The sequence below is a fragment of the Ictalurus punctatus genome, chromosome 3 (genome assembly GCF_001660625.3).
Source record: "Ictalurus punctatus breed USDA103 chromosome 3, Coco_2.0, whole genome shotgun sequence".
In the NCBI taxonomy this organism is placed as follows: Eukaryota; Metazoa; Chordata; class Actinopteri; order Siluriformes; family Ictaluridae; genus Ictalurus; species Ictalurus punctatus.
Window position 1 is genome coordinate 7,050,910 of NC_030418.2, and position 21,568 is coordinate 7,072,477.

Genomic DNA, 21,568 nt, shown 5'->3' on the forward strand with positions numbered 1-21,568 from the left:
AGGGAGCTGAATCTCGGTGTCCTCTCTATACTGTCTGACTCAGAGGAACTTTAAATCATCTTTTAAACACAGCGTTTAAACTTTCACTGCATAAACTGCTTATGAACATTTACTCACTTACAAATTATGCGTATATGCAAATGTGTTTATAAAAACCTATGTCTTTTTATTTATTTATTTATGGCTGTTTTTATTATAACTGCGTGCAGATCAGTATTTAAACCCCGCCTTTTTATTATTATTATTTGTGCAAAAACACTGACATACTGTAATGTATTCACACATTTATTACTTTTAATACACACGTTTCTTCGGCTTATACAACTTAAATCTATACATTTTTATACTGTTACACTAACCAATATTGCTTATGAGTAAACCTTTGATCATCTTTATTATTAACGTTGCATTGAATGCGGTGACATCACCTCATTAGCATAAACTACACAAGTTGTGCCATTGTGATTCAAGGGAAAAAAGGTGTGATGTGTATGTAAAATTTAAAAACCTCACCTCAGTGTGTGCGTGTTTGTGTGTCTGTGAAGTTTCTCTTCTATCCAAAGTGATAACGGGATTAATTTAAATGCATGAATGTAATGAGGGATGGATGGATGGGAGAAAGGGAAGGAGGAATGGGTGGAGTAAGAATGTAAAAAAGGTAAATAAACCAAGAAAAAAAAAAAAAAAAACAACCACCAAGCACGTAAATCGATTTACTTTTACAGATGAAAACAGTTTACCGAAAACAAGAAGGGGAAAGAAACCCACAAGAAATTAAGCACAACAACCTTCAACATGTTTATTTGGTTGTTCCAGTCATCAGTAGACACACACACACACAAAAAAAAAATCCACAAAAATATCTACGTGAAAACATTCAGCATTGGTGAAAAGTAAGGAGAAAACAGCTGCTTTTATGCTTTAAATCTACTGTACATCTGCAGTTACTACAGTAAGCCAGTGATCAATTCAAACAGACAAACAGTAAACCTAGATGGTAATGCTTCTACGCTGCTATAAGGAATTTTTAGAAATCCTCATGCAACCTTTGTATTTTTTACATTCATTAGCCTCATGCTCAAAGCGAGGAGGATTAAGGGGTGATATGTTTGTTGGGGACAGAAGTGCGTAAAACCATGTTATTCTTGATGTTCTACATGCTGTGGCCCTACAGGGGGCGCTCTGAGAACGCGGTGTAGCTTTTCACTCGGGCAAAAAACAATGGTGTATACATTTTGTCAAGGTCGAATGCCGTGATGACTGTTTCTCCTGTTGATCTAGTAGAACAAAGATTAAAAGGAAAGAAAAGAAGGAGAAAAAAAATCCATTCAAAACAAATCTTTTTGAAGTACAAGGAGCTATATTTGTACATCACAAAGAATTACACAACAGCCATGTTGCATCATTCTTCTGGGCGTGAGCTATTACTTAATAACACGACATTTCACACAACACAACAACAAAAAACATTAAATACAAGTAGAGTCTGTGGTCTAACTCAATCAGCCAAGGTTATTGGAATGGTTATATACAATGGAAGCATATCAAATCACCTCCCTAGTACATCTATTATCACCATATGCATTGTGTAGTCCGTTATACAGGGTGTCCCAAAAGTCTTTCATACTTAGTTCATATATATATATATATATATATATATATATATATATATATATATATATATTTTTTTTTTTTTTTCTTTATAAGAGTGCCTTTGACAAAAGTAGGACGTATTGAAATTATTCTCGTGGCCGGATCAGGAAGCGGTCACAAGGTTGCAGTGGACTTTAACAGGAAACATGGCAAGCACATCACAAACAACACTGTTGCCAAACTTGTTAACAAATTTTTTAAAAATTTAAAAATAACAGGAAGTGTTGCAGAACAAGCAAGAAGTGGACGTCGACGAACATCATACAGTCCCCTGTGTATGGAGACTTTTGGGACAACCGTGTACTATAACATTAGGGATATAATATAAAAGTAGACTGTAAACTACAGGTGCATGAGCCTGATTTGAATTTTGAGCTCAAGAACTTCTATTAATGAGACTAATTCTGAAACTTGCATACCGAAGATCCAAATAAGCCTAAATTCGTGTTAAAATCCCTATGGATGAGGGAGTGTATGTTCTGTATAGTGCATAGAAGACCTTTAGGAGGCCAGTTCCAGGATCATTACTTAACAGGGCAAATAAAGTATGGCATCAATGTGTATAATTCTGTGCTACTTCATAATAGCTTTATTTATTTATTTATTTTTAACAGCGTTGGTGACGAAGAATACTACACGGCAACATTATACTGTAAAATTAGGAATATTTATTGCTTTTCCTGCATGCCAAAAGGTTGGTTGGTTTTCTGTTACTTGCTAAATGTGCAATTCTGCATTTTTAAAACAAATTCCTGTACATAAAAGTACTGATGTACGTTTGTGCTTTCCGTTCTGAAACATATGTTTACATTTAACCTTGACTTGTTGCCCGTATGTGCCACGCTGGTTTCTTAATCCATTATATTAATGGCGGGAAAATGGACAAACACTTACTAGGCAATCCTTTCTTAAATATTTCTACCATTTTCTGTGGCCTAATCATGGCGCACACAAAAAAAAAAGAAAGAAAGAAAATGCATTATGTTTTGTAGCTATTATTAATTGAAACAAAATGTTAAATAATGTTTTCTTTCACATTCTGTATACAATTTTCTGCAAGGCAGCTTCTAGCTTTTTTTAAAAAAAAATACTCAATAGGTCTCAATTTTTCTTCATTTTCTAGGCTATGGATAGTTTAATAAGGAATTTCCTTCTCACCAGGGGAGATAACGCTTCCCCTTTGTATGCGGCCTTTAACTGACATTTTTAAAATTCCACACCTGATTGCCAGCGTTATTTAAATCACAGAGAGTCTTGATTACTACAGCCAGATTTATATTTAACATTATTACCCTCTGACATTTTTCCAATAGGATTTTTAGCTAGCGTTATAAATAAACACGGCCCAGTTTCACATTATTTCACATTGACAGCGATTATGTTCAGGTCATTTCAGCCTGTATAAATGAACAGCAATAATATAGGCTAAAAGCAAAATGTGGATGATCTTAGCCAACAGGTTTTAGGCGACCGTACAGACGTACCTGTATGTGATGTGGCAGGAGTGATGGATCCACACCAGCTTGTTGAAGCGCTGGCGCCCCCCGGAGGAAAGCTGCAGCCCCACATGGAAGGAGCGTTCAGTCTCGGGAGCTGGGTACTGCCTGCAGAACCGTCTCCTCTGGTACTCGGGTACCTTCTATGATCACAACCAAAATTACATGCAGTAGGAAAATCAAACAGCTAAATAATATAAGATTACGTATTAAATACAAAAACATAAAAAGAGAAGCAGTTTATTCAAATCCTGAATAAATCAACGACAGTCGACCTTTTAACAATTTTTAGGAGGTAGCATAACGATTACGATTTGTGAGTGTGGTATGCGGAACGGCCTACAGCATTCTGCAGTGACTTAGCCATAAAGGTGAGCGTTTATGACGTTTACGGGGATGTCAGAGATCGGGTTTTATGCTGTAAAGTTATAGAAGCAGTACAAATGAGATCATTATAGTCATGAATATAAGCTTATATAATAGAAATGACTTCTCATAGATTCTTATAAGACACAATCTAACTTTCATCATCAAGTGTTAGATTTAACACTTCAGACAAATTCAAACTTTTTCCCCTCGATATGAGAGTTTTTTTTTTTTTGAAAACTTGCATTACCATTACGGGGGCACGGTGTCACACCTTTTTTGGGTCCATTTCCCCCATATTTACATTTATTCATTTGACATTTATTCATTTAGCAGATGCTTTTATCCAAAGCGACTTACAAATGAGGAAATACAAGCAAAGTGATATACCGTATCAAGCGCAGAACAATACAAGTAGTGCTACCATACAAGATTTATAATTGAGTTCTAGAAAAAGCAAAGTGCGCAGAGTAGAGGTGTAATTTTTTTTTTTTAATAATACGAGTTTGGCATTTTAGGGGTTAGTTAGGTGTTCACGGAAGAGGTGGGTCTTTAGCTGTTTTTTGAAGATAGTGACAGATTCTGCGGTCCGGATTGAGGTTGGAACTTCATTCCACCACTGAAGGACAGTTAAAATCGGAGCGTTCAAAACTCCTACGCGATTGTCAACCATTCCAAATTCATATGTCAACCGGCTCATCATTTAATTGAGGGGAATAAGAAGACTGCTCTTTTGGAGTACTTTTCAACGCGGCATTAATATCCAAAACACGTGAAGGTTGGCGGGTCTGCAGATAATCACCTCTTCTTTTCTCTTGGATACGACAACATAAACTTTGGTTTGATTGTCCGTGTCCTGGGACAGCCGGTAGTGGCCAATCATGATGGACTCCATCCTGGGCAAAACAGAGATGCACACGTCACCCAGAAATTACAAACTCGACACACAACGCTTTCATTAAAAGGGTGTTTACGATGGTGCAGCCTATTGTTTATCTCCAACTTTGACATGGATGAGAATCTCAGATCTTCTGCTCCTGAATATTCATTATATAATCATCGTGATCTGAAGTCAAGTCAAGACGGAGCATTTAGTTCAGGGGTGTCCAATCTTCTCCGGAAAGGGCCGGTGTGGGTGCAGGTTTTCATTCCAACCAAGCAGAAGCCACACCTGAGTCTATCGAAAGCCAAGATCAACTTAAACAGGTGGACTCAGGTGTGCCTCCTGCTTGGTTGGAATGAAACCCTGCACCCACACCGGTCCTTTCCGAATAAGACTGGACACCCCTGATTTAGTTGATTAAGTCTGAATACAAAAGCTTAAATGTTGTAGTCAGTAGAAACTTCCTTTCCTCCTGTTTCCTGTTTACATTCCCAGAGATTCGCTCTGAAAGGAAGGTATGAAAGAAAATGGCATTAAAACTGTTCTACCATGTTACAGGATTGCTGTGCTGAAAACGAGATTGCATCATTTAACAAGTTTTGGTCGTAAAAACGTGCATATAAACTGCATCCAAATCGGAGTCCTCACCCCTCTAGCTACTCAGGTGTGCAGGTCAGAATGAACAGGGTGCACGTGGGTCATTTAATAGTGTGGAAACGCGATAAATAAATTTTATTGCGCTAAAACTACAGCATTAAACTACTTTACTTTCAGTAACAAACCCGTTATTAACCCTGTATAGAGTTATTTTGTGTGACTGCAACATGATTTACGCAATCTCACAGGAGATGGATATCAGCACGCTGTGATTATGTTGTACTTCCCCAAACAAAATTAGTTTGGGTATGATTACAGTATCTCAAAGCTAGTTTGCCAGCTGACACAACATCTGCAGACTTGCTTAAATCAGTGTTCAAGGATTTTGCACAGACGTAGTTAACCTCTCCTCTCTCTTGTGCATGCGGTAATCTTTTTTTTTTTTTTTTTTGGTGGGGTGTCGGGGTTCATAAACGCATCCACTTGTGTGAATTTTGTACACGTCTTATATCAGCACACCTAAAGGTAAACAGATGTACAGAGGCAAAATAAAAATACGACTTCATGTATTAGTTATAAATGGGGTGAAAGAGGAGAAAATTCAATAGGGTCGACTGTAGTTATTTCTCATTCTGCGTTCTCATTCATAGTTACACAACTTGGTATTTATTTAAACCTACTTGGTCAGCTATTTTATTCAATACAGTAGTCTTTTGCCCACACTTTTACAGCAGGACACGCAATGGGTAAGTCCTTGAACCTGCTGGACTTTAACCCATTAAGACTGCTTGTTTTTATACTGGATCTGTTTAATATTTACCATTCGAATCTGTCGATGTGGCAGGAAAAGCTTTTAAAAAGCATCAACTGGATTTAAACTGAATTCGCTCATACAGGATATCAACTATTCAAGTATTCAGAGCTAAAACACCTTGTGCTCTTGCTGCGCAGACGTGGAAGTGTGACCAGAGGCTCCTCAGGCGTGGTCAACATCATTACGTGACCATCGGGGAAGAAGCGTAGGTACCTGGAACACATGGCACAAAGATGTGACAGACCTCACATGTATTAGATGGTTTAACCATTTTTTTTCTCTCTGCCTGAATTAATTCGTCATGTAATAATCTGAATGTATTTCAACTATGTATGTTAAACCATGGAAAACACTTCAGCTTTCACTAAAGTTCATCTCTACCTGTAATAGTCCACCTGGTGCCACGCTCTATAAAAGCCATCCAGAGACTCCTCCCCCTGACGGATGTAGGATGTTTTACTGATATAAACACCTACAAATAAATGCAAGACAACCCAATCAATGCCTTCATTTAAATCTTAGAAAACAGCGCTCACTGACCCTTTATTTACAGTAGTACCAAATTAAGAATAATAAATTAAAAAATACAACACATAATTAATCTAACACGAGTATGCAGTTTCCCTGAAGTGTCTGCATCAACAGAAGCCGAACTGTTCAAAGGTGTACAAAGACAGACACACACATACTGTTTACCGTCATAGCGGACACGCGGCCGCTCCAAGAACATTTCCCTCCACGAGGTGAACGGAAGCGATTTGGTGCAGCTCCGGCCCCACACCCTCAAACAGGCCGAGCGCCAGATCTCAGGGTCCCTGTGTGGACGTGTCAAGATTAGACGAAGCATGATCACAAGTTGTGAGATCAAACCAGAAATTAACTTGGTCAAACATGGAATGAAATCTTTTGCCCAGGTCTACACGTCTTCTAAACTTTTTACTTTAAAAGATAAACATACACTATATGAGCAAATGCTTGTGGACCCATATGCAAGTCTTTCCCCATTTGTATTTGTAATGCTTTGTAACGCATTACTGTATTCTAATTACTTTCTCTGATAACACAGTAATGTAACGCATTACATTTTACATTTACGTAATTTGATTACAGTTACTGACATCAATAAAATTACGTTACAGATTTATTCTTAAGAAAACAATATTAAGTAAAAATGCATTTTTTAAATTGATCACGTTTTGCACGGCTGCCAGGGGCGTGACCGGGCCTGAGCACTGGGGGGAGATTTTCTCTTTAGCCCTGAATAATTTTCCACTTGGAGCGGTTTGTCGCTATGTAACTGAACGTCAGTAAAAGCAGACGGCAGTGTTGTAATTTTACATCTTCAGTGAACAGAGGTGAGACCAATCAGACAGGGTTTACAGGAAAATACGTGGAAACGCTCGTGTCTTATTGGCTGATATTCTCTCAATTCTGCCAAATGCTAGCTCACAGTCAGTGTGAGGAAAATTTAAACCAGTAAATGGGTGTAAAAACCAGTGTAATTAGAAATATCCACAGTACCTCCAGTGTACATATTTACACACAGTTGCCATTTTAGTAGTCACAAGAGTAGCCTAAGCATGCACTAGTGCACAATATTAAATGAATCAATTTTTTTTGCTCCATTCAGTTTTAATGGCCTCCCACAGAGGACAGACAAACTGCCACCTTTATTGCAAAAAAGAACCACGGGCTCAAAGAATTTAATTCAGACCTGGTCCACGTTAGCACAGCAAAGAGAATAGGCCTTCACCTTACCTTGCACAGATGTAGAAACCCCTGCAGACGAGGGAAAGCTGTTCTAACGCCCGCATATCCAAATCCGAGCTCACCACCCAGCGAAAGATGTACATCAGCACCTCTAGTGGCAATGCTATGGCCACACACACCAGAAAAATAAAGGAAAAAAAGTTTTAAAATCAACCAACAGCAGGAATATCAATATCATAATCAACGACATGTACAAAAAAAAAAAAAAGTACACCATGTGTCTGAGAGGAATTTTGAAATATTACCTGAAATATGCACCTGCGATGTCTCCACCTCAGGCTGACAAATCTTCTGGGAGGAATGCTCTACGGTCAGCTGCTGTTGGAGGTATGCAAGGAGATCATCAATCTCGCCATCGTTTTTGTTCTCCTCCAGGCTGGATAGAAAGAGAAGGAAAGAGAAGATGGAGTCGACGTTGATATACTCAACTTTAACGTTGTATACTCAACTAAAATTATACATAAGAACAAACATTTAACCCTTACTAGCTCCCACCCACACGGTCTGGATCAGGAGATCTGCTGTAGTTGATCTTAAACTCGATGTCAGGGACGAGCTGCATTGCACTCTTGTAGTACTTGATGGCTGCAACGGAAAAAGAAGCAGTTACACATGCAGGACAAAGTAAGGAACAAAACACAACAGGGCATGCTGTTGAAAGCGTTTTTTACCTGAGGCCACTGTATTTTTTTCCATTCATTTGCAACGGGATTGCAGCATATTTTAGAAACAAAAGCCTTCAAAAATTAAAACACTTTCAACTTTGGGTCAATCACAGTCGAGGAGGGGCTGGACAAATACCACATGACCAACTGTCACATCCTAAAAAACATTTTTTTTTGAAAAGCTGACAAAATGCTGCGCCTCCAAAGAGCTCTCAAGCGCCCCCAGCTGGGCATTTTCAGAAGAGCGCCTGGATAGAAACGCTCTGGTGGACACAGCCTTAAAGCGCAACCTATTATGCTTTTGAAACGGGCCTAATTTTATTTTAAAGGTCTCATACAATAGTTTTACATGCATCCGGGGTCAAAAAACACTTTAATCTGCTCATAATTTAAACTGCAGCATTACTTCCTTTAAACTCCTCCTTTCAGAGAGCATACTCTGCTCTGATTGGTCAACTGTCCCAGTCTGATGTGATTGGTCTACCGCTGTCAGAGTGCTTCAAAAAGGAAACGTCCACTACCATGACGAGTTTCAGCTCCGTCTGTTCACAGGCAACGGATGAAGACCAGAGACGGGGCTTTTTGTTACAACCCTACGTAGGTTAGTACAGGAAGTAAAGTCTGGAATTATTAACGACTCGTTTCAGCTGTTCAGAATCGGTTCCTTCTTTTAGGAGTCAATAATTCCATTTGTCATGCGCTTTGATTTTTGAAACTCTGCAGACTTTTTACATTCACAAACAGCTCTATAACACACTACATGAAAGGTAATATTTGAAAAACCATAATAGATGTACTTTAATCAACACATTCTGACCAATCAGATTCCAGAATTCAGAGGCACTGTGATATGACAATGTTCTTGAAAAAAATATATAATTCACATAATACTTTGCATTTAAAAAGTACCTTCGTAAACAGCTCCATTTTGTTCCTCTTCAACAGCCTTCAGGAACAGCTCTCGAGCCTGTGGCAGAATTCAGTCCCAGTCAATACAAATATTATTAACGGTTGTGAGAGATTTTCTTCAAAACAGGGATGGAACAGCATGACAATTTCACTGTGTGATAACCATAAGCCTCAAGATCATGGTTTTCGGTACATCATGTTAGAAGAGAACATAAGGTGGTAAGACTTGAGGGGATAACAGATTGCATGAACAACGGGCCTCGTTTATCAGACTTTTAGTCAAGTTGTGTGTAAATGTTTGCGTCAGCCAAACCGAACACAGATTTTCCACTGGATTTACAAAAGTTTTGGAAACCCTCATTTTCTTTGTACTCGCATGTGTATGTTGATAACATGTAAAGTTCTCGAACACAGCTCATCTGCATGTACTGTAGTGACGCCCAAAAAACTCAAGTGCACAGACAGCTGAGGACGAGCTGAACAGTCGAGGTAAAGGCTGAAGCTCAGAATCGAAAGTTATTTTGACTCACTTCTATGCCAGTAAAAATGTTTAATAACATAATATTAATAATAATAATATATCTATAAAATCTCCCATCAGCATTTGGGGAGGCATTTGTTTACATTTTTTGTCAGAATTAAATGATTTGTTTTATTTTTCTTAGTTTATGATTTTGTTTTGACTCGTTTTCTCTTTTCCCCCCTGTTCTCTAATTAATGCCAATAATATAAAATGACAAAACGTTCTCTCTGGTATTCTCAGTCCATGAGAACTAGCATGATGCAAAATACATGACTTGAAGTCGATTAAGTTGATGTTTCCATGAGTTAGTTTTCGTACGCGTACTGGAGCACGAGCCGTGGAACATTTGTCCAAATTCCTACATTTTCATGAATGCCACACTCTTACAAACGATGTATACATTAATTAATTCGTATACAGGTTGATAAACAAGGCCTAATGTTTAAAGTCATTATAAAAAGGACTCCTCAGTGGAAATAAAGTGACTCTATTGTCTACATCAGTATGGCACAGCCTTAACAGTATATCTCGCTCAGATTTGGAGATCAAGTATATAGTCATAGTAACCATTTAATATTTCATTACTGATGAGTTGTTGTGTCATAACATATCAATGCCACCTACTTTTTCCTCTCTGGCTAGCTCCTGTGTCTTCTTCAGATCAGCAGCTTTGGACAGTCCAGTCTTATAACCCGAGCCGGGACGCAGCTCTGACATCCACTGAGCCCTAAAAGCACTAAGCTCCAGCTGAAACAAAAGCAGTTGGAAGATTACTGACGAATTTCATAATCATGCCTTTTCACCGTTTATAGTTACGTTTAGTGTTCTGGAATGTCCGAGAGACAAGTTAGTTCATGTTCTCACTTAAGTCTGGTTCCTAAGGAAACCACTAATGTGCGTTCACTGACCTGCAGATTCGAGTCCTCGGAATTTTCATCTTCCCCTTCTTCGACAGAACCGACATCGGCATTTTGGTTGTTTTCATCCTGTTTACAGATGAAACAATCATATTAGAAATAAGACATGCTAAAGGCTTGGTCTGTGCGTAACGTGCTTCTCCTTTACAATGCAGCTGTACAAATACTAACTTACTGGAAATAACTAGCTTTGGCAGTGAGTTAAACCTTGACGGAGCTCCGAATCTCAGATTTCTCAGGAGGAATTAGCTCACAGAGACATTACATGCATTATAGACATCATATCATGACAGTATTTAGGCCGATTAGAGATCCGTCCCTGGATCTTTTAAGCTCTATAATATGGAAGACAAAAGTGGTCACAAACAAATAAATAAATACATCAAGGAGTAATTTCATTAATTCACCAGTTCAGTACCATCCCACTGGATTTGATTGACAAAAACTCCTCATTCAAAGAGGCATCTTTTTGAAATAAAAAACATAACCCCACTTAAAAGCGAAAATAAAAGAAAATAAATACATTGTTTTTATTTCTTTTTTTTTAAAAGTTGTATTAAAAAAATATTTTCGAAGACAGAATTTTATTATAAATAACACATGGAAATATAAATTAAATAAAATATAAATATTTTATTTAGGCATTTCAAAATAAAAGTATTAATTATTTAAATTATTTCCTCAATTTATGCATTTATTATATGATTATTTATTTATGACATTTTGAACACTTTCATCTTCCACAATATAGAGAACAGTTATGCTACTCTAATAAGCCCAGTAATATAATAAAACACACAGACCTTATAAAGAACGGCCATTTACTGATCTTGAACATGGAAGCAGATTAAATGTATGCATTCTAAGTATTATAACTATAAACGTGTAAATATAAAGAGCAGCAGGCCATATCCTTGTCATCAACAACAAGCCTTAACAATGGTTGTTACATTTCATTTTTAAATCTAGTGACTGAGTATTACTAAGTGGATCAGACTTGGTTAGAAATAGTACATATAGGTTCATCAAGGGCTCGAACAGGTTGAACGAGTTTCTATTTCTTTCTTGAAATAACCCAAGAACCCTTTAGGATGTTAGATGAAACCTTTAACGAGTGAAGTCCTTGACAGAGAATAATGATTAAAATACAATAATGATTCAATATGGTGGCAGGGCAGTTCATTGATTAACTTATCGAGAATGAACACTGTGCTTGTTGAAGTTTTCTCTGCTTGACTGACTACATATATGTACATGGGATATTGTGGTGGAAATGCTGTATTGCTTGACAACATCTATCCATCCAGCTATTTCCTCCACTGTTTGTTCACAGTGACATTACACCATCTATGTGTTGGATTTTTCTTCACCTCCTTTCACTTGTTCCAGTGGACCTCGCACAATCAGCCAGACACACTGAGATGCTGACATGATTTCTATGGCTCAACAATGGCGACATCGTCACGGTGAACAGTATAATGTCGGTGGGCGGGACACTCCAGATTCTAGAGAACATTTGATTGGCCAGAAAATCTGATGAGCAGCTGAAGTGCAGAATGAGGTCATCGAAATCGTTGATCCGTATTGGTGGTAGAGAGAGGCTGTAAATTTTGAATGCATATATCTTCTAAATGCGGATTGTGTCATTGTTTTGGAGCACACTAGCTTACGGATAACCTTAAAGTTAACATATGCATACTAAAGGCTACAAAACGTCCATTTTAACTTAGTTGAACAAATACTTTAACAAATAGGTAGTTAGTTTGTGGTGAGATGACCTCTTCCTTCTTTCTATAAGAACCAAATTATAATCTGTTATTTTCTATTTTAAACCTCCTATTATTTTAAAGGTCAGTTTTTGACCCATTTCCATGTTTGAGATGTCTGAAATACTGGTTAATCTCTCTTATTCTCTTTGAAATGTTTTGACTTTCCTCATTAAGGGTCATGAACTTTGATGCAAATATTTTTTCTTATGACTTGTCCATAATAAAGCCATAATAAAGGTTTACTGTTTTGCTGCTTTTTGTGTGTATTTAAACTGTGGAAAACATTTTGACCCATAATATAATGGATGTAATTTCCAGCCCCCCCTCCCCCTCCCCAACATAATAGGAGGGTTAAGGAAACAGAAAATATTCCTTCAACCTACATGCTTGCAAATAGAGGGTATTCCTGCCAGAACACGCCCCCTTGGCCGATCTGAGTGGCAAAACATCCAGCAAAATGGCAGGTTTTAATAGGGGAAGCTGAGAAAACGCTAGTATAACTAACGATTATCATCTTAAATTAAAGGCAGTTCGACTCGACAGTGACCCTTACAACTTGCCCAAGAACCTGTGGTCCATGGACATTGGCATGTGGCCAGAAATCGGTTTTCTTTTTACTACTCAGTGGGCGTGACCGCGGCGAGTTGCCGTGACGTCACATGCATACCTTCTATAGACCTATATGCAAACGAGCCCTAAACGTAAATTAGCCCTATATGCAAATTAGCTTGTGCCGTCAGTCGGCGACTTCTAGCAACCTTCTTGAGCAAGCGTTAGCTATTTTCCCCTGAAAAGAGCTGCAACGCGGCCAAGTTTCCAAGTTAAAGCTTCATCGTGTCGAGTAACTAATTTTAGTCATGCAACTAACCGAAATATAATATACGTCGACGAGCTGAGGATAAAACTTACTCTGGTGTTTGGCGAGATATGGCGCTGTACCAGAGGAATGTAAACAAACAAAGCTAGCTATATTACTAGCTATATTGGCAGCATTAACATAACATAACATAACATAACATAACATAACAACAACATTACAGGATCTGCAGACGCTGCAATATTTCTCCCACTCGTATTCCGATAGAACACGGTGATTGGTTATGAGTGCCCCGCCCCTGCGTTCAGATCGCTGATTGGACAAACCTGTAGGCGGGACTTACTGGAAAACGGGTGGGAATGGAAACTGTACACGTCAGATGAGTTGCATTAGCCACTTTAGCCTAAGTAGCAAGCAGATTAGCAAACTAACTAGTCCAGTTTCGGGTATTCAAACATATTTACCATGTTGGCGTATCTTTGACGTCTTGTGATGACGCGTGAAACCGTGCGATGGCGGCGTTTTTTACAGATCACGGTCAGAGAAACGGACGACGCAGCGTGCAAATTTACGAGCGCGCGACACGGCAGCCATCACGTTTACCGTCAGGAGGAAATGTAACAGGAACAAGGTCGCAGTCAGTTTAGTTCTACACAGCCCAGGCATGGGAAGCCAGATATGATGCACACTTCATACAAATGTTTGTTTTAAAGTCCAAACACACAAAAGTCCCTATAATATCCTCATTTCCCGGTGAGGACTACTACTACTACTACTACTACTACTACCTTCGCCTATTACAACAACAACAATAATAGCACATTAAATTATCAAAAGAATAATGAGAATATTTGAGAGAATATTAAATGAGAGGACAAAAATCTCAAAGTGGTACCTATTGAAAAATCCCCCAATACAAACCCTCATAGAATTTGTAATGGTTTTAATGGTTGTAATGGTTTTCATAGAAACTGTAATGGTCCCTGTGGGTCTCTACTGGTAATTTATTGCCTTCTGTAACTGTGGCATGTTACAGTATGTCTAGTGGATACCGTTAAGGACCAATAATGGTAATGGTTTTAATGGTTATAATGGGAATTGTATTGTTTTTTTACAGAAACTGTTATGGTCCCTGTGGACCTCTACTGGTCATTTTTGCCTTATATCGCTGACATGTTATGTCTAGTGGATACCATTAATGACCAGTAATGGTAATTGTTTTAATGGTTATCCAATGATTTGTAATGGTATTTGAATTAGAATTTCTGCTATGGTTTCTATTGTTGTTGTTGTTGTTCTTTCCAGCAGGGGTGCCTGTGATTTCATCTTTAACAATGGTGGAAATCACAAACCACCCTTAGCACAGTTATTATATTTATGAATAAGTTCTTCAGACTGTGCTAGTCCACCTACTGGATTGTTTTTGGTGGTTGGGAGGAAACCCACAGACACAGCAAGAACACACCAAAACTCCACACACATAGGAACCCAAGCTGAAGAAGAATTGAACCTGGGGCCCTGGAGCTTTGAAGTGGCAATGCTACCATGTTCGCTGTGCCACCATGCTGCTCATAGTTCAAGAACAAAAAGCTTTAAATAGACAAAATATTACTATACATGTATAAATAAAAAAGGTTGATATTTGGGATTATGTTTCATTACAAATCTGTACTGAGAGGGTTCATGGAATTTATTGCGCACTTCTCCTGACTTTGAAAACTTACCTGCCAAAAAGTTTGGTTGCCATCATTGCCGCCTCACAGCCCCCCGGCCCCCAGGTCAAGCTTGGGTTACTGTCTCAGTGGCGTCCCTGCATGTTCTCCACATGTCCATATGGGTTTCCTCTGTGTTCTCTGGTTTCTGCTTCCACTGTCTTAAAAAAAATGCAGGTATGTGGATCAGCAGGTATGTGTGTGTGAGTGGTGTCCTGCTATGGACTGGCATCCCAAACCAGGTGAATTCTCCTGTCTTGCACCCAGTGTTATTGGGATAGGCTCCAGAGCTATTATGACCCTGACCAGGATGAAATGCTTACTGAATTATAAAAGAATGAATGAATGTGTTCAAGAATGTATATTTACTGAATGTTAAATGAATGAATAGATGTAAAGATGAATGAGTGTATACTGTAGATAAATGAACGAATAAATGGATGGATGGATGGATGTAAAGATGAATGAGTGTATACTGTAGATAAATGAATGAATGAATGAATGGATGGATGGATGGATGATAGATATAAAGATGAATGAGTGTATACTGTAGATAAATGAATGGATGGATGGATGGATGATGGATGTAAAGATGAATGAGTGTATACTGTAGATAAATGAATGAACGAATGAATGGGTGGATGGATGTAAAGATGAATTAGTGTATACTGTAGATAAATGAATGCTCGTTCGGATTGAGATCTGGTGAATTTGGAGGCCATGTCAACACCTTGAACTCTTTGTCATATTCCTCAAACCATTCCTGAACCATTTTTGCAGTGTGTCAGGGCTCATTATCCTGCTGAAAGAGGCCACTGCCATTAGGGAATATTGTTGCCATGAAGGTGTGTACTTGGTCTGCAACGTTTAGGTAGGTGGTACATGTCAAAGTACCATCCACATAAATGCCAGGACCCAAAGTTTCCCAGCGGTACATTGTCCAGAGTATCACACTGCCTACGCCAGCTTGCCTTCTTCCCTTAGTGCATCCTGGTGCTATTTCTTCCCCAGATAAACGAGTCCATACACAGCAATGCACTGTGTGTTCTAACACCTTACTCTCATAGCCAACATGAACTTTTTCAGCAAATTGTGCTACAGTAGCTCTTCTGTGGGATCGGACCAGACAGGCTATCCTTCGCTCCCCACCTGCATCAGTGAGCCTTGCACACCCATGACCCTGTCGCCGTTTCACAAGTTGTCCTTCCTTGGACCACTTTTGGAAGGTACTAACCACTGCATACTGGGAAAACCTCAAAAGACCTGCTGTTTTGACTGGACATGCTCTGACTCAGTTGTCTAAATATCACAATTAGACCCTGTCAAAATCGCTCAGAGCCTTACGCTTGCCCATTTTCCCTGCTTCCAACACATCAACTTTGAGAACTGAGTGTTCACTTGCTGAATAAAATATCTCCCACAACCTGACAGGTGCCACTGTAAAGAGATAATATCAATGTTATTCACGTCACATGCCAGTGGTTTTTAATGTTATGGCTGATTGGTGTAAATTTAAAAGTGTGAACAGGTTATCAGCACTCCAGACTTGTGTGACAGTAATGCTATGGATGGACGGACACACACACACACACACACACACACACACACACACACACACACACACACACACACACACACACACACACACACACACACACACACACACACACACACACACACACACACACACACACACACACACACACACACACACACACACACAGAGAGAGAGTGTAAACGCTGTTTGAGGCCACTGTGCTGTGCTTGTGGAGTCTAAGCAGGACGCGGTTGAACCTCCGGCCGGAGCGCGGCTTTAATATTTACATTTTTTTTTTTAACACTTAATTCACTCGAAACGTCAGGATGCACTGGAATGAAATAACACGCACGTTTCATCTGTAATGAACCCGGATAACAGCGTTGTTCCCGGTTTATCAAACTGACGCCTGCTTGTTTGGCTACATCACTGGCTAAAGCGTGAATCATCCTTAGCTCATAGCTAACGTTACAACCGGGATTCCTCGCATTAAGCTGGAGGCCTAAAACTGTGTTGTTGTTTTTAAAAGTCGTTTCAATTTCACACAGCAACATCTCCGTCTCGTAATGGAAGAAATTCTCCGAAAGCTTCAAAAAGACGCCTCTGGGAACAAATATAAAGCGATTCGTGATGGTTGCGCTGTGGCGTGTGGTAAGTGTTACACCTGTCAACAGCCTGAGACTCTGCTGTGGGCTTGTACACAGTTTGACACTCATTTATATCTGATATTTAAATAACTACGGTTTTTTTTGTTTTGTTTTTAAATATGTATAAAACCTCTTAATAGCCGAAATGATGGCAATACTGTAAAACAAGCTTGAGTGCTGTATTAATTAGTATGTTAGAATAGTAAACCGCCCATTGCAGCCTATAGTACTGTTTTAGTGTAGTGTATGTATGTGTGTGTGTGTGTGTGTGTGTGTGTGTGTGTGTGTGTGTGTATATATATATATATATATATATATATATATATATATATATATATATATATAAAGTATTGTGGTATTTATGGAAGAAGGCTCACCGTTATGCTTCATGTAGCTACCAAATTATACCGTTTCATACAAAGGAAGGCTAAAATAATTCTTTTAGACTCAGTTTTGCAGCTTATTGTGCAACAGTTTTTGTTGTTTTTTTATACTTTATTTTTCAGGATAGCTTTATCGAGGCCAGCCGGGTTGCATCTACTGTATATTTAATATTAACCTCCAGATGTGCTCCTAAAGTGCAGTTTTATAGGCCACGGTAGAGAAATAAATCAAACCCGAGAACATCACAATAACTGCATAAGAAATGTATACAGGAAGCATGTATAACCCTGCATTTTCATGTTGGGTTAAAAAAATCCTTAAGCGAGGAAAATAAAAATACTGCCAAAAAGAAGAAAGTTTGACTGGATGTGTGTACAGGTTATTTCGTGTTTCACACCAAGCTGAATTATTATTCTTGGATCTATGGTAGACTTTCTGCAAAGATCAACCAAAACAACCGCGATTGGATTGTTTGAGCTAGAGGTCGAACGATTCATGGATTTTACCAATGACTAAGTTGTACGTTACCTGCCGATAATTAATTAATCAAGCCATAGTTTTAATTGATCATTTAATTGGTAATTGAAAACATAACACTCAAAGTAGAACATTCCTTAAATTTATTAAAAAAAGAAACAGTGCTGACTGTACCATGAAAATGTATTGTACTATTTAAAATGAAATAAATATATAACTATGACTATATTCAGGGTGGGAATCTCTAGGCACCTCACGATTTGATTCGATTATGATTCAGAGGCCTGTGATGTGATGATAAAACGATTATCGATGCATGTTGATGCATCTTTTTTTTTTTCCTTCTATTGACTAAACCTGGAAGTGTGCCAAATCGCCATTACTGCTGTGATAATCCCTCCTCTGAAAACTCTGTTTTGTATGACTCCTTTGTATAAGTCTGTTGTTTTTGTGTAAACTGAGTTAAAACAGAAACTTGTCAAAAAATGTGCTATAAATGTGACAGTTCTCCCCTACTATCGTGTGTCTCTGTTATGTGCACGCCACAGATTGTCCGGGTGCTGCACTTTCGCGGTCCGTCAACATTACGTTATTGGTTAATATTTAGAAAATAGTTTTATTACATTTGTGAATCGATTCAGAATTGTCCACGTCTGCATCGTGGTGCATCTAAGAATTGAATTTCCCCCCACCCTTAGGAAAAAAAAATATATATATATATGAACTATTAATAAATAAGTACAAAAAAGATATACATCCCAACTGAACTAAAAAGTAACACTCCAAATTACAACACGCCAACAACTAATAACACTCCAAATAACAAATAAAAACAGGCATCTAAAATTAATGAATAAAAAAAAAAAACACTTCAAGTAACAAGAAAATTGGTTAGTGATTTATTTTATTTCGCCTCTAGAGGCACTCTTGTTCTGTATAATGACAGCAGGCTCTTCTCAGCCGCTCCCGCAATGGATTTTTGCTGATAACCGATAGTTCCAGCAATCAGTTATTGGTATCGATTAATTGGCAAAACCGATCAGTTGATTGAACTCTAATTTGAGCTACTATACATTTGCATTTAGAAGAATATCTATAGGAGATGCATCTGTCTGATGGTCAGTAGCCATCTTAGTCATGAGAAACTGTTAAACTTTTTGTTTTCTGTGAGCTCACTGTGTGAGTTTGAGTTCTCTCATATTTCACCTTACTAAGTGATTGATGTAAGGTCTGCTGTGGTAATGAATAAATGAAACCATGAAAAACTGATGCTCATGGTGTGATGACCATTTTGTCATATTATCATTGTTATAAATTGTTACTTTATCTGCTGTGATAATATCATAAATCTCAGAAATTATGCAGTCGTGCCTTGCTGATGTGTTACTAACATACTGCATCATGTAGAACAACGTGAGACGAGCGTGGTTATCTTCGTGGCACGCGCGTTAATTCGGATTGGTGCAAATCTGAACATTTGAGTAACGTATTTTGGGTCATTAATTTTTTTTTTCTGCTTGTAACAGAAACCCTGGAGGCTCAAAATGGATCAGTTAAGACGTCAGCATTTAAGGTCAGGTAAGCAGCGTCTTGGATTTCATTCCTGCTGGCTAACTGAATCCGCTTTTCAAGATGAATATTACACTGCTGTCTTTCTCGTCCTCGGCTCAATCCGGCCGAACATGCCCATGTCTGCACGTATTTGTTCTAAACATGAACCTGACTAATGAGGTTTTTCTTCTTCGAGCTCATTACTGAAATCAGGTGGTGTCCTTGCAGGCTCGAAATGCCGTTCTGTAGACGCCGCGGATGAGTTGAGTGCTGTTGTGTTGCATGCCAGCAGAAGATTTGTGTAGAATCTGGATGTAACTAGCATTTTTTTCTGCTCGCTGTTAGGTTGATATTGATGAATGCAGACACCTCTGGAAATTGACTATAATGCTGTCTTTGCTTGAAGGACTAATATGGCCAAATATTTATGAGTCTACATTCAATCATCTTCAGGAACTAGTTTATCCTGGTGGATCTGGAGCTTACCCCGGGAACGCTGGGGGTGAGGCAGGAGTACACCCTCAATGAGACACCAGTCTGTCACAGGGCACCATGCACACACATTCACACACTCATTCCTTTCTAGAGGCATTTTAGTGTAACCAAGCGACTGACAAGTTGGAGGAAACTTGTGAACCCAGGAGCTGTGAGGGAGCCACTGTGCCACAGTTTGTCTTTCTGAGGGTACATTTTTTAGGTTGAACAACATCAGACAGAGTACCAAATCGCTCACGTTTAGAAAAAAGAAAAGAAACCATCCATAACTCTCAAAAACACTTTTGATGAATTGGGTCACATTGTTTCCTACAGTAATGATTGTTCTAAGCAGTCCTTATACAGTAGTCCTTTCATAGATCTTTCGTCAATGGTTTTTAAAAGAAGTGCACGATTCTTACACTTTTTGATTCGCATCCTTAAAAACAAGTGTTTAGTGAGGGGGGATCTGGGTTGGGAAATGCTTTAATGACTGTCGGCTCTGTGCTTTTAGAGAGAGATGTCTCTTCCCGTTAAAGCTCGCGCTCGAGTCCAAAAACCCAAAGCTGGCTCAGACAGCTCTCACGGGAATGCAGGTGAGGCCATTATTTTGAATTTTTCCAGAAAAATGCACATCATGGACAATTAACAGTAACTATTATATTACTCAATAAAATGCATGTGATTAGGTAGCAAATTCATTCCTCACTTTCAACACATCTTATAAGTGAATAAGTAAGATTTAGGGTTTAGAGGTTCGGCAGGAAATCCTTCCCTGACGGTTTTCACGTAAAATAAGTAGATGATCCGTATAATTTCGTATCACATGTTATGAAATAATACTTTGGATTGTGTATCATTCTCTAATAAGGTTAGCTCTGATGAGCTTCAAAGTAATGTTGTTTACTCGTTCGTATTTTTGGCTTGTTAAATCCTGTGGAACATTTAGGACACGAATCGAATTCCAAGTAAAGGGTGTCCAGAGAATGTTCTGTTTAATAACCTCTTTATCATCCCAACACGATGCTGTGGCAGAAGATCCTGTGTGACGATCGCTTTGTCGCTGTGGTGGAACCAGATGTGCCAGAGAAGCACCTGTTAAGTCAGATGCTGGATGCCATCAGCGTGACCCCTATGCTTCATGAAGATCTACAGGTGGAGGTCATGAAGGTCAGTCCATATGCTTAGGGCTGCAATAGTTCCTGAATTTTGAGCTTGAATATGTGCTCTATTAGATTCTAATATACACAAATATACAAAATTCTCCATTCACCTTATGTCTAATTGAAATTGGGAGCTTTTATGTTATTTCTGTACATCTTTATAAGCACTACAGAGCTAACATTAGACAAAGCAAAGCAAAAGGCAACAGATTATGACCTTAGTGCTGTATGGTTCTATCATGGGAAGAGCCGTCTGGGGCATTTTTGACATTCCAGCTAATCTGCCTCTAAGCGATAAGCATTTACAGTTCAACAAGAGCTACACTTCAAGGTTACTACACATTTACGTTATCATATTTTCAGACAGTTAGAAAGTGGATATTTTGGGGAACCCCCCTACATTTTCTCCCCAACTTCGCATTCTCCTGTGTCACAGGGCACTCA

General features: G+C 38.7%; 2 protein-coding genes across 7 annotated transcripts in view; one reads left to right on the plus strand and one right to left on the minus strand.

The window, feature by feature from the left end:
* Positions 1–785: 785 nt before the first annotated feature.
* On the minus strand, positions 786–13,840 carry fbxo9 (F-box protein 9). Of its 3 annotated transcripts, none has more exons than XM_017464583.2 (13): positions 13,644–13,840; positions 10,585–10,662; positions 10,301–10,423; positions 9,154–9,211; positions 8,065–8,164; positions 7,825–7,955; positions 7,568–7,682; positions 6,506–6,624; positions 6,191–6,281; positions 5,927–6,022; positions 4,318–4,411; positions 3,138–3,289; positions 786–1,277 (listed from the first exon to the last, which is right to left on the minus strand). In XM_017464583.2, the coding sequence occupies exons 1-13, from the start codon at positions 13,644–13,646 to the stop codon at positions 1,169–1,171; spliced, it is 1,269 nt and encodes a 422-aa protein (XP_017320072.1). In that variant the 5' UTR covers positions 13,647–13,840; the 3' UTR covers positions 786–1,168. The 3 variants fall into 3 exon arrangements, with proteins under 3 accessions (XP_017320072.1, XP_017320071.1, XP_017320073.1); XM_017464582.2 differs by having other exon boundaries at positions 3,138–3,292; XM_017464584.2 differs by lacking the exon at positions 4,318–4,411 and having other exon boundaries at positions 3,138–3,292.
* A 2,648-nt stretch (positions 13,841–16,488) lies between these two features.
* The window catches only part of arfgef3 (ARFGEF family member 3), a 35,717-nt gene continuing 30,637 nt past the window's right edge, over positions 16,489–21,568 (plus strand). The window contains exons 1-4 of one of the 4 annotated variants that reach the window (XM_053679495.1): positions 16,489–17,079; positions 19,463–19,514; positions 20,476–20,557; positions 20,997–21,131. In XM_053679495.1, the coding sequence (XP_053535470.1) occupies positions 16,995–17,079; positions 19,463–19,514; positions 20,476–20,557; positions 20,997–21,131 (354 nt within the window). In that variant the 5' untranslated portion in view covers positions 16,489–16,994. Of the gene's footprint in view, positions 17,080–19,462; positions 19,990–20,475; positions 20,558–20,996; positions 21,132–21,568 lie in introns of those variants that run through there. The other 3 variants (XM_047154359.2, XM_053679494.1, XM_053679496.1) reach the window with 3 other exon arrangements.

Coding starts and splice junctions, on each gene's coding strand:
- fbxo9 (XM_017464582.2), bottom strand. Junction 7,956..8,064: donor GACCGTGTGGGTGGGAGCTA/GTAAGGGTTAAA, acceptor CTTTCTATCCAG/CCTGGAGGAGAACAAAAACG. Junction 3,293..4,317: donor TATCCAAGAGAAAAGAAGAG/GTGATTATCTGC, acceptor TTGTGATCATAG/AAGGTACCCGAGTACCAGAG.